The sequence below is a fragment of the Nannospalax galili genome, unplaced genomic scaffold (genome assembly GCF_000622305.1).
Source record: "Nannospalax galili isolate Female #2095 unplaced genomic scaffold, S.galili_v1.0 scaffold187, whole genome shotgun sequence".
Taxonomy (NCBI): domain Eukaryota; kingdom Metazoa; phylum Chordata; class Mammalia; order Rodentia; family Spalacidae; genus Nannospalax; species Nannospalax galili.
The window spans coordinates 2,478,574-2,491,979 of record NW_008357584.1 but is presented as its reverse complement, the minus strand read 5'-3'; the positions used below and the strand labels follow the sequence as shown (position 1 = coordinate 2,491,979).

Genomic DNA, 13,406 nt, shown 5'->3' with positions numbered 1-13,406 from the left:
ACAAGGAGTTTATAAAAAAGAAAAAAAAAAAAAAGGCATACCTGAGGTGGTAGAGAAAGAGAGAAAAAAAGAAAAATGGCTTAAGAGTCCAAAAATTTTTAAATGTCCTGTGGTTATAGTAGTGTGAGCTGGGAGACATTGATATTACAAATGAAAACATATATTTTATAACTTAAACTGTCTTATAAGCTGTAATTAAAAGTCAAAATCAAGCCTTCCTACAAGATTTAATTTAAAATAGAACTCCTCATTGAAACCAATTTGGGCTGTGTAGACTTTTCTCAACTTAGTAGCTATTCAGTATCTACAAATGCCTCAAGGATTCTCAAAGAATATCAGTTGCATTAATTAAACAGAATATTCTCCAAATGATATGTACTATAAACAATTTTAAGAAACAATGGTATAGTTTTGGCAAATACAGGCCAGGGATTAGCTATCTCAAAGTTACATCATAAAATGGCACAAAAAAAAATTTCAGGGACCAAGGTTACATGGTTCAGTCTAAACCTAGAGTTCAATTTTCTGGGGCTCTGAGGTGGTTTACACACAATAGGTATCCACTGCACAAACTGAAACTGAGTATCAACCACCTGTTGACATGAACTGAGCATTAGGCAAAGTCTGACGAAGGCTCAACTTCAACTGGAATGCAGAGCTCTCAATACTTGGCTTTAACAAATGCTCCTAGAACATACCCTAAATGCATTCCATAAACAGCAGGGTTAAGTACAAGAGGACATGCTTTGAAGTCAGAAACCCTGACTTGGCATTCTAGTTCTCTGGCTCATGAATGATGTGACCACAGTGAGACAACCTGAACACTGTGGGCCTCACTGCCATACCTAGTGGGTCACACTTTAGATTGAAATGGTAAGATGACATGTATCAAGTACCTGATATGGTACATATTGCAGGATTGCCCTGCCATTGCTGCTTCAAAGATGCTGCTGCTGCTGCTGATGATGATGATGACAACGATAAAGAAGAAGAAAAGACATGGCACAAGCCACCTACAATCTTCTCCAAATTCATCATCACATTTTTGGATACTTAGGATACTTAGTGTTATATGGAGAATAAGAGAAGCTATGTGCGCTGACTGCCCTGGCCATCAATTTAGTTAGCACCTCTGAGTTAGCACCACAAACCTGCTGATTCACAGAATACCTGCCAGATTGTGGAGATTGTGGAGTATGTGTAAATTCCCTTAATAAGAAGCCTCGATTCAAAGACTTACTGTAAGTTTTATGGCCTTCTCTGGGGCAACTCCCAATAACTGTGGCAGCAAACCTAAAAATCAACAAGAAGCAGGAGTATATTAACTAAATTAGCATTAACTAAACAAATCAACAGCTCTGCAGAGGGCATCACCACTTAAAAACTAGGGCAATCGTTGCTGCAATTTTCTGCTATTACCTTTAATGAGAATACTTGAAATGGAATGTTTAAGTACTGACTTCTAACAGCCACATCAGCCCCAAGTAAATTCCCTTCCCCATTCTGAATCGTTTGCACATTGGGTAAGTCAACAGTATTAGTAACACAGGAAATCTCATTATCTCAAAGAAGTTTGCTTCTTCCCTCTGCCTCCTCCATCAGTAGATTTTAATATACATATATTTTAATACTTTTCTCATACTTTCTATCTGTTCATAGTTCAGTCAAAGAACAACTTTATAACTTAATGATGAGCACCAAAAAATAAGATCACGGTCTTATGAAGAGAGAGGACTTTCTGGGAAACTGACAATTGGAGAAAATACATTTCAAGAAGTGGAACAGAAGGGGCAGGGAAAACATGAGAGGGAAGACTTATATGCTAAAGAATGAGGGAGAATGTTGGCCTGGCCCAGGAGGAGCAGACCAGGGGAGAGAGGCACAGGTGGGCACCAGATGTTACAGCCACATCACAGGACAGGAGCTGAGCCCTGAGCCTTACTTATTCCCAGTTACATGAGAAACAAGTATTTGAAGCAGAAGAACAATGTGCTAATTCATATTTTTAAAATACCAGTCCAGCCACTATGTGGAAGCAGGACAACTATTACCTCCCCACTCCCGTGTGTGTATACATGTGCACATACAGGCATGCCTCAGGAAAGGACACAGGGAGAGAACAACTGGGACAAAGTGAAGCTGCTTGGTTTTTAGCATGAAAAACTGGGTAGAGCTGAGGAAGCCTATAGAAAGAGGTATGGGGGTAACACACAAAGAATTCTATTAGGGCCACATTCTGCTGAACGGAAACCTGCCAAGATTCCCAGCTTAAGGAGGAAGTGTGGACGCTGGCAAGAAAATCAATTAAAACAGTTTCTCATATACGTAAAAAACAAAAAAGCAATTTAAATTTGCTCTTTCTAGGGAAAGAAATAAGTAAAAAAGACAAAAACATCTTTCTTGGAACCATTCACTGGCTGTTCCAGCAACATGTGCAATCCTGCTCTCCTTAAGACTCCATAGTGTTACCTTAGTCTGAAGGCGTAACTTCTAAATCATCTACACAAGTTCCTCTGCTGAGAGAACCGCCTTACTCACACATCTTCTTAAAGGAGCAGGCCTGAAGCCAGAGTTTATAGCCTGTGGGCTGTATGTCTCCAACCCATAGGTGTATTTGATTGACTAGCATGAGTTTTCAAGCATAATTCAAGTTCTCTGCAAAGACAGACAGACAAATCTGACAGCCCTGGGCCTCTTCTTGACATACGCTTCAGACAGGTGACATTCGTTCCTTTAGACAGAATCCAGGCATCCAATTTGCCAACATCCCCACCCTACCCTAAGGTAGACATCAAGGACCAGTGCTCAGTGTGGGTTTTCATTTTTACTGTCTTGTTGATAGTGTCACAATAGAAAGAAGTTTGTTTCTTGTTTTGTTTTTCTTTGCCCATCATTATACAAAAGGGGGAAACTAAATAGATCCAAACAGTTTCATGTTTTAGGAAAAGGGTAAGAAAATCCATTTCACTGTGAAACTAAACAATGAGGAAGCTGACACTAATGAAAACTTAAGACGTGCCTATATAATGTTTATTATGTGCCAGGAACCATTTGAAGTACTCTATTAACCCATTTAATCCTTATAACCACCCCAGAGAGAGGAAACTAAGGTATACTGAGGTTAAGTAATTGGCTCTGATAAATGGTGAGGCTAGGATTTCAAACCTAAGTCCTTCCACTCAGGAGTTTATACCCTCAGACACTCTTCAACTGTCATGTGATTAACATGCATTTTTCTACTCAATATCAGCTGTTCCCTGATATAACCTGTCAGTATCCTAGGGCATTTAGGCTTACAACACCTTTGGATGGCTGTATTTTCAGAGGTTACTTCATTCTGGGGGCTACTGCTAACTAGATAATGCACAGGCTTGTCAAGGATCCTTCTCTAGAGACACGACTGAAAGTCTGCTGAGGCAAAGTAGCCCATCAGCAGTGGCAGGAATGAGAAGATTCCACCCATTGTGCAGGGAAAATGGCCAGTTGGAAACTAGGCATGCCTTAATGCCACAAGGAGGCAGAAACTACAAACAGGCAAAGCAAGCGGGTTGGTGGAAAGAAGAGAATGTGCAGCATAAGGTATGGGGACACCAAAAGAGAAAACATGATCTGGAGACAGCCTGTGGAAGGCACAGAGAGGGCTGGACTGCCTTCTGGGCCCACTGAGATAGGCTTCAGGGTAATTCCCCGTCTTAGATCTCCACAAGATTTTGACCTTTACTGCTCATATGTGCACTTTTACTCAAAGCTTCCCTGTGGACTTGCTAGCCTGGGCGCTGCTCTGTTCTTTATACTCTAGATGACCCAAAGCAGCACAGGAAGGAAGTGGGAAGACAGAGCCATAGCCTGGCGCTTTCTTTCATTCTCAGCGTGGCTGCCACCACCTAAAATGCACTTGCTATCAACCTCTGAAGAAGCCACTTACAATGAGAAGAAAGGCTTCGCTATCACCCGGTGAAGATACATTAATTTCTCCTAGGAAAATGTGGGCAAATGCTGCTTAAACTAATTCTTATTATCTTAAATCTCTACTCCCAAAATGTACTTTTCTCATCATTAAATTGTAGAGCAAACCTGAATGGGCTGAATGCACTGATCTGGAGGATGATCTCTTGTCTCTGTAACTACCTGGTGGCAGTATTTTAAATGACTAATACAAAATAGCCCAGAGTCAAATGACTGCATTGTTAGATACAACAACTTCAGTCAGCCTTGGAGCCTACTAAAATTTGTCCATCCTATGAATTTAGTGATGTACTGTGAATGGCATAACTAAACGAAACAGAAAACCCTGTGTTTAAGATTAAAATAGAGAGGGAAATATTTCTTCATGGAGCAAACATCTTCCCAGAGACTTTGCCCGTGCCTGGTGCTGGAATGAAGTGGGCTGAGCATAAGGAGGTAGGTACATTCCCCTAAAAATGTCTCAGTTTATAGAAAAGGAAGACTACTTGTCTCTAGGTACTAGAAAGGGGACAAAACAACTAACAGTTTGATGAGTACCGAGGGTGCCGGGCATCAAATTACTAAAAGAGTTTAGCAGAGGGAACCAGTTATTGTGCCTGCAGGAGGGAGAAATGCATCAAAGGAGCAGACCTATTTGCGCTGAGATTCTAGGAGTCAGCCCAAGCTCCCCGGAGAAGAGAATGGAAGGCAAGAATGATGTGGTGCAAACACACTGAAGTCTTAAGACTATGGTCCATTCAGAGTCAGCAAGATGACTAGAGGCTGCAGCTGAACACAGATCTAACAATAATAATGGTATTATTCAGGGCATTTACTACATACCAGGTATTACATGTGTTACATGCAAATTAACACAAATTAATTGACATGACAATCTTATTTAGTGCACATTATCATTTTTAGTATCTGTCAATCGATGAAGGAAACAGGGCTGACTTCAAGGGAGCTGCAGGACATCTGACTGGCGATGGGAAGCCTGGTTCACTCATGCAGTATGGCCCCTGCACATCAGCTCACCTGGTTACCACACTGCATCTTACACTCAGGCCTCACTAAGGAGCATGGACCAAATTCTGCAGACAGGTGGTGTGGCTTTAAAAATAAACAGCAGAGTTCAAAGAGTAAGAAGTTCTAAAGGCAACTGAAGGGCATCTGGCAAGGTCAGAGGCCAGGGGCAGTAAGAAAAATTAAAGTAATATAATCAGAGACAATAAGCTCCCTTATATTAAATGAAGAATTCTACTTCAGTAAGAATGAAACAAACTACACATCCATTCCTAAGACCTGAGCCAGATGTTGGCATTCAGGGAGGCAGAGGGTAAGAATCATTCTTCTTCTTAGTCTACTCCAGCTTTATAAGAAAATACAGGTGGCTCTGGGTTATAATCTGAAGCCCACTACAGATGTGACCTTGATACCCTCAGTTTTGTATAAAGATTCTTTCTGGAGATGTCATGAATTGTGGGACAGTGAAAAGTCTCAGAGGGGGGAATTCCAATAATCCTTTTCATACCTGGTCCTGAGAGGGAGAAGGATAACACAGCTTAATGAGGCCTACAGCTACCATGCCAGTTACGGCACCTCGCCACAATCACACTTAAAGTTCAGTGAGTATGTGTTTGACATCTGGGTAACTCAGCAGAAAAATCAGGTTTCTAATATAAGATGTTTCTTTTGGGTCCTAGAAATTCATTTTAACCATTCAAAACAAAAGCTGGATGTGTGTATTGTTTCTAAAATGTCAAAACAGCAGTCTATTTTCCAACAGCCTCAAATGAAATTTATTAGTGTGGTTGGGTTCCTAATCTTCTCTTCTGACTTTAGCTCCATCAGCACATTGGCAATGCCTTGTTGGCAACTGTGCCAGAAGGCTGCTAATGCGAGAAAAGATTTACAGGGAACAGTATTAATGTAGTATTTTGTCTTCAAATTTCATGGTCTGGAGATATAAATCACAGCTCCTTCAGATCCCAGTCCCTCAAGCAACCAATGAGACCTGAGCTGGAGGTGTGGGAGGAGCCCTCAGGAACATGAGCTTCACACAGCATCCCAAAAGGAGAGTCCACTGAGAAATGCATTGGGATTAGAAACCTACTATGCTGCTCTCTACCTAAGAACTGTTATAAATATCTAATTCTGGAATTTCAGAGTTGGCAAGGGCTGTGAAAGAACCTTATTGATAATGCTAGCCCATGGAGGGTGACTCAGTGGTAAGAGCACTGGCTGCTCCTACATAGGACCCAGCTTTGGTTCCTAGCATCCACATGGCAGCTAACAACTGTTTATAACTCTAATTCCAGGGGGAATTCTTCTGGCCTCCATGGGCAATGCACAACAAATATGCACTTACATATATGCAGGAAAACCATTCATATATATATATAAATTAAAAAGAAATTAACTGCTGGGCAGGGTGGCACATGCCTTTAATCCCAGCACTCGGGAGGCAGAGGCAGGCGGATCTCTCTGAGTTCAAGGCCAGCCTGGTCTACATAGTGGGCTCCAGGACAGCTCAGGCTGCAGGGAGACCCTGTCTCAAAAAGACCAAAATTAATTAATTAATTAACTAATTAAAAAATAATGCTAGCCCACTTAAAGCTATTTATTTCCAATGGCTGGCCACAACTGAACAGCAAAGGGCACAGAAAGACTTGGGTTGAAATTCTAGGTGTGAACCTCTTTCGTGTTGACTTGATGTTGCCTAAATTCACTCAAAAACTCTAGGTTCTGCATTCTTGAAACAAGAGTGCTAATTGCAATGTGCTGGTTTATTTGATAATTACAAGAATAAATGTATACAGGGCACCAGATACCTATCATCTACTTTACATATCCAAAAAATATAATACTTCTTTCCACCTTCTCAAGCCATAGCCTTGGGTTGTTTCTTATTCATAAGAAGCAATTCATCTTGAATAATGCTTATAATTCAGCAGTAGGTAAGGTATATAATGAATGCTGTCCCCATTGTCTTATGCTGTCCTTGTATGAACCAATCCTAAGCCAGGAAAACATGCTTGGATTGACAATTGAGGGAACCCACCGAACTGTAGGTACAGATAAAATAAAAATACACTTAGGAAAATAAAAAACAAAATCTTCAACTATGGTTGTTGGGTTTTTTTTAAAAGCTAAAATAGAGTATTTTGGTTAAGAATTTAAATGTCTTTCAACTTTTGCTGATAATCATCAACTGTTTACACTGCAATTTCTCATGGGTGGCAGAGGAGCCAAGTGGCTAAGGGGATTGGCCTACTGACTAAATGCTGGGTTTAACTTCTAACTGCTATTTACTGGCTGTGAAATTGTCTGCAAGTGAACTAATCTCTTTTTTTTAACTTTTATTTTATGTGTATGAGTGTTATGCCTGCATGTATATAAGTGTATCCTTGTTGTACAGTATCCAAAGAGGTCAGAAGAGGGCATCAGATTCCCTGGAACTGGAGTTCAGATGGTTGTTAGCCACCATGTGGGTGCTGGGATTCAAACCCAGGTCTCCTGCAAGAGCAGTCAGTGCTCTTAACTGTGGGGTGATCTCTCCAGTCCCCATGAACTAATCTCTTTATACCTTAGTTTCCATATCTGCAAAATGGGAATAATTATGGCTCCACCTTCTTAGGGCAGTTGTGAAGATAAAATGAATTAATACCAATCTTCAGAACAGTGCCTGGCACACAGTAAGCACTTCAAGATGAACTATATCATCATCACCAATAAACATTCATTTTATTTTCCCTCCTCTTCCTCCATAGAAACCAGACTGTAAGGAGACTGAGCAGCTTTTTCCAAGTTACTCATTAGCTATCCAATGACTTAGTTAGGTTCATGTCCAACACTGACTCTCATACCAGGCTCCATACTTTTATGTTTAGCTTTTTTCCTGTGTGAACATCTTGCTCGAATGCCTTCCTATGCCCTAGGAAAGCATTTCTTCCAACCCAGAGGGTTCTGAAGTTTTTCTCCAAGCCCAACTCATGGTACTGGCACTTCGCATTGACTATGCCTTTCACACAAAGAAAGGCATTTAGCCCGCCTAAATGCTGGGTGGGCGACATCACACGTTCCACTCTGTAGGTAAAAACACCAGGCTCTTTGGGGAAGGTGGTGATCAGAGGCCAGGCTGATAATCCTTGAAATCCAGGCACATTCGCTGCTGTTCTAAGGATGGTCCTAGCTAAAATGAGCATGCCCATAGGGGCTGCAGGGTCTCTAACGAGGAAGGAAGTCAAAACTAAAGGCAGCACACAGTGTTAATTTATTATTTATATTTTATGTGTATGTGTGTATTGCCTGTGTAATGTTAAGTGCACCCATGTTGTGTAGTGCCCGCAGAAGTTATAAGAGGGCATCAGATCCCCTGGAACTGGGTTAGGGACGGTTGTTAGCTATCACATGTATGCTGAGAAGCAACCCAGGTCCTCTGTAAGAGCAGCCAGTGCTCTTAACAGCTGAGCCATCTCTCCAGCTCTCATACTATTAATTTAAACAAAACTCTGAAGGAGTGGCCAGACCTGAGAAAGGTGGTGTAGCCTACATATAATGGTGTGGAAGGCATTCAGGGCAGAATTTGGTGGGGTAAATGAATATACAAAATAACCCTATCATAGCCTGCACACTGTTGCATTACTTAATTTGAATCCCATGGCAACCCCCCTTTTGACCTCACTGTGCAGGCCACTACTCTTGCTCCCAGCACCCCTAAGAGCACCCCTTGCTTTCAACATTAGATTAACCCTCACTCTGGAGCAATCAGCACACCAGGAGGCCTGCCTTACAGCTTTTACGCTTATTCCTTTTCTATGCCCTTCTCTCCTCACTTGTTCAAGCATTCTTTCCTCCCTCCTCCTCATCCCATCTGTCTGTCTGCTTCGGACTCATTGCCGCAGGCATGAGGCTCTTCCACCTTTCCAAACATGCTATCCTGTTTCAAAGCCTCACCACAGCCCAGTTTTCCAAAGGCTCTCAGGGCTGCTACTGGCAGGAGGTTGGACTGTGGGGCAGGGAAAGGAGGGGTGTGTTGTGGGGGGGGGGGCAGGCACTGATTGGCATTCCAGTGCCTGTTTACTGGGGTTTATTGCTTTATTCAGATTTGAAATCAGAGTCTAAGCTATGGCTCACGATGCTTTTGGGAGTCTGAGTGCTAAAATATAAAAATGAATGTTATTAAGGTCTAGAAGTAAAGACTGTTGAGAAGGGTCATATAGTCTCTTTCAGTTTTCCACTCTAGCACATGTAACTTTCAGGATCCTCGTCACTTTGTATTCAAACTATGAGGTTAAATCTATTTCTCATATATCATAAGCTTTTATATTACTGTTCTGGAGCCTTGAAACAAATGTGCTCATTAATCTCTCCTCCAGGCTGCATATAATTCCAAGACTTGTTTCCTTCCCCAGCTGTCTAAGCTCATCACTGGTTTTTATCCAGCCCTCTCAAGCCTCTACTAATGCTCTTGCCCACTTTAGCTCAAGTTTCTGTCACCTTAATCTTAGCTAGTAAGTTCCTGTGCTTGCTATAGTTAGCTCAATGCAAATTCCCGGAGATTTAATAGCCTAACATATAAACTCTCCAAGTATTTTTGCTCACTCTTGATTTCCTATCATCAAATATCTATCTTTTGACACTTCTACAATTTAACACCCTAAATGAAAATGTACAGAAATTTGTCGTGAAAATGAGTCCAAGTAACCCATTCTGTACACATGAAAAGTTCTGCTGGACAAGAGCAGACCAGGGCAGTTCTCAGATTAACTGTGGATTCTTCTAAGGTGTACTTGTTGTTATGTCATGCCAGTAAGAGTCATGGAAACATCCATCATTTTATATTGGCATTACAACTTAAGGTCTATTTTTATCCACAAGAACTAAGCATGGAGGACTCTTACTAGAAGTCCACAGCATCTGGATATCTCGTCTATTATGCCTTCAGCCAGAACAAGAGACTTCGCTTAAACAGGCTGCCAGACAGCTTTCTTCTAGAATATATACTTATCAGTGGCTTCCTGAGATATCACAACATCCTCTAGATGTCACCTTGAGAACATTTCAGGATAGAGGATGCTGGCTTTGAAGCCAATAGACTCATTTAAAACTTTGTAAGCCTGGACAATAAGCTAATTAAATCTTTTTTTTTTTCTATTATTTTGTAGGGTTTAAAATTTTTTTATTATTTATATGCCAATTAGATCAAACAATAAATACTGCTCCAAATTAAGTTTAATTTAGAAAAATGATCCAATTTCTTTTTCTGGGATTGTTTTTCTGGTTAAAAAACATTTTATTATTTTTATTTTATGTGTATGAGTATATTGCTTGTATATAGGTAAGTGTACCCATGCCATGCAATGCCCGTGAGGCCAGAAGAGGCCATCGGATCCCCTGGAACTGCAGCTACAGACAGTTGTTAGCTGCCATGTGGGTGCTGGGATTCGAACCCAGGTCTTCTGCAAGAACCACCAGTGTTCTTAACCACTGAGCCATCTCTCCAGCCCCTGTTTTTCTACTTTTAAACTGTTCTTTTAGGGCTTCTCCAACCAACAAAAAATTTCCTTTACCAAGTATTTCTGGTAGTATAGCTCTGATTTCTCTTGAATACATTCCCTGCCCCCACCAAAGTCTTCCTCAAACATCTTTCAGTTTCTAAGGCCACTGACTCATCTTACTACGTGAAGCACTGGAGAGCAGGGTGTCATAAAACTCAAAAGCAGAGATTAGCTCTTTCTGGAACGTGAAGAACATTTGATCATGGATGACTAGACAAGCAATTGTTTCTCCTATTCAAGCAGAGACTATAGCAAGTCAATGGCTGAGCCATTTGCTCAGGTCATTCATTCAGACCAAAGGAACTGTCAGGTAATTCATTAAGGATTTAAAACACCTCTGAGTGCGTTAAATCGGTCTGGAAACTAGAGAGGAAACAAAGATTTTTACAAGTGACTTCAGGGAATCCTGGATTATCTACTTAGCTTGAGGGGTAGATATTCAAAAATTGCAGAAATAACAAGGAAAGGTAGTCATTTTCTTGTAAGAAAGGGGCCCTCACTGCAGAAATTTGGGAAGCCAGTGTCACAGGACTCCAAAGGAGATTTTCCCCCAAAACCAAAGGTTATACAAAAAAGTGTCCTACAGACAGAGGGCCCTAGACTAAGTGTGGAGAGTAAATGGAGAGTAAGCACTAACCGGTTTACAGTATTAGTTTCTATGACTCTCAAAAACACTCTACTGGTCACCATCTGTGGTGATCATCCTCCTGGTGACCACAGCAGAGATGCAGACGTGCACTCTGATTACCACCTGGTAATCTCCAGGATTGTGTGCAGATGTTGGCAGTTGTCAGAGAAAAAGAAAAGCAAAACAGCCAGTCCTGATGCACTGAAAGAATTCTCTAACAGTAACCTTCACTCTAGTTCCATTGGGAACTACCTTTTTTTTTTTTTTGGTCTTTTTGAGACAGGGTCTCCCTGTAGCCCCAGCTGTCCTGGAACTCACTATGTAGACCAGGCTGGCCTTGAACTCACAAAGATCTGCCTGCCTCTGCATGATGCCACCACACTGGGCTGGGAACTACTTATAAAAAAATTATTATTATTTTTATTTTATGTGCATGAGTGTTTTGCCTTCAGGTATATAAGTGTACCACATGCGTGCAATGTCCTGCCAAAGCCAAAAGAGGGTGTCAGATCCCCTAGAACTGGAGTTACAGATGGTTGTTAGTTGCCAGGAGGGTGCTGGGACTCAAACCTGGGTCCTCTGAAAGAACAGCCTGTGCTCTTAACTGCTGAGCCATCACTCCAGCCTGAGAACTACTTTTAAATAAAAAACCAGCCTCCTGTGTTCTTGTTACAAGAAAAAAAGACAGTGTGGCAGAGAGTTATTACCTTGGACTAAAAACACATGAGGCAAAAGGCACCTTCTCTCTCTCAATCATTCACCAGCATTTGAAAAAGCATACACAGAGATAGTTTAAAATAGGAGACTTCATTTATGCCAAATTCTCAAAGCATCCTACTCAGGAAAATATCAATTATACATGTTATGATAGAAATGCTCAATATTTTACAGTATGTTTCCAAATTAGAGATGCAGTCCACCATATCAACTACTGTCAGGAGAAAGTATTAATAGCAGCAAGTTTATAGTCTTAAAATTTAAATTTGATCACTTTCCCCTAGATTTATAAACTTTCAAAATAGCTGCACACTTTCAATGTGAAATATACAAAGAATCACATGTTTGTGTTTTATGTCTTGACTTTGTACATTGAAGTTATAATACTGGGCCTCAGAAATACTTCAATGTATCTCCATTATTATTATTATTAGTAGTAGTAGTAGTAATAGCTATAGTAGTAGTAGTAGTAGTAGTAGTAGTAGTAGTAATAGCTATAGTTTCCCATGGGTTATCTACATTTTCATCCACTCTCTCTCTCTGGCCTGATGATAAACATTTAAAAATATGCAGTGACACAGATTTAGTAATTGTCTGCAAAGAACTAAAGGGCATTGGTCTCTAAGCAGTCCAGAATAGGAATACATCATTTACACAGGAAGATTATAACTCACTATTACTGTCTTTAACCTATCATCTCTTTGCTTTCAAAATCCAAACTAAAGATGGGAACTAAGCAAGAGTTTTACAGTCAATCTTTTGTTTTAAAATCCACTGGCTAGCAGAGCTAAGAACATTCACACTCCGCTTGTCATTCTGACAGAGAGCTTCAGTCCCTGCCCTGAGGGTTCAGGCACCAAAGCAGTTAGATAAATGGCTATTTATAAACCTCGAAACGGGCAAAGAGCTATGTCTTCAGTGATGAGAATGGGTGGTCCTCTCTATGCCAGTTTACTACTCTTTTCCTGAAGTTAAAGCAGAGGCTTTCATCTCACACAGCCACAGCTGAACCAGCCAAGAGGGTGAAGCCACTTTACATAGCCAACAGCCAGTCATTCGGCATGAAAACTTTTGGAGCTCTTTTATACACACACACACACACACACACACACACACACACACACACACACACACACACACACAGGATATAACCAAGAATCAGAATCAGAATCTATCTGGTGTTGTCCCAGAGGAAAGAGAAAGAACTGAATGTTAAAAACAAAGTGACAAGGCAAACTAAAGACATTTAGTGGTGTTAGGCAAGGGTCTCTCAAGGCACCCTTGACATCTACTTCAGTACCCATAAAAATCCATAAAAGTCCATAAAGCTGGGCGTGGTAGTGCACACCTTTAATCCCAGCACTGGGCACTAGGAAACAGAGGTAGATGGATTTCTGTGAGATTGAGGCCAGCCTGGTCTACATCGTGAGTTCCAGGCCAGCTGGGGCTACAGGGAGACCCTGTCTCAAAAAGATCAAATAAATAAATAAATAAATAAATACTTACAACAAGACTGATTCTTCATGACCTGGTTCTATAACAATTTATCCTTA

General features: G+C 40.9%; 1 protein-coding gene across 3 annotated transcripts in view; it reads right to left on the bottom strand.

Annotated features, from left to right (window-relative positions):
• Slc25a13 (solute carrier family 25 member 13) overlaps window positions 1–13,406 on the bottom strand; it is a 207,817-nt gene that overhangs the window by 59,017 nt on the left and 135,394 nt on the right. For all 3 annotated transcript variants that reach the window (XM_008855219.2, XM_029557227.1, XM_029557226.1), the window contains one exon: window positions 1,241–1,293. In XM_008855219.2, the coding sequence (XP_008853441.1) occupies window positions 1,241–1,293 (53 nt within the window). The remainder of the gene's footprint in view (window positions 1–1,240; window positions 1,294–13,406) is intronic.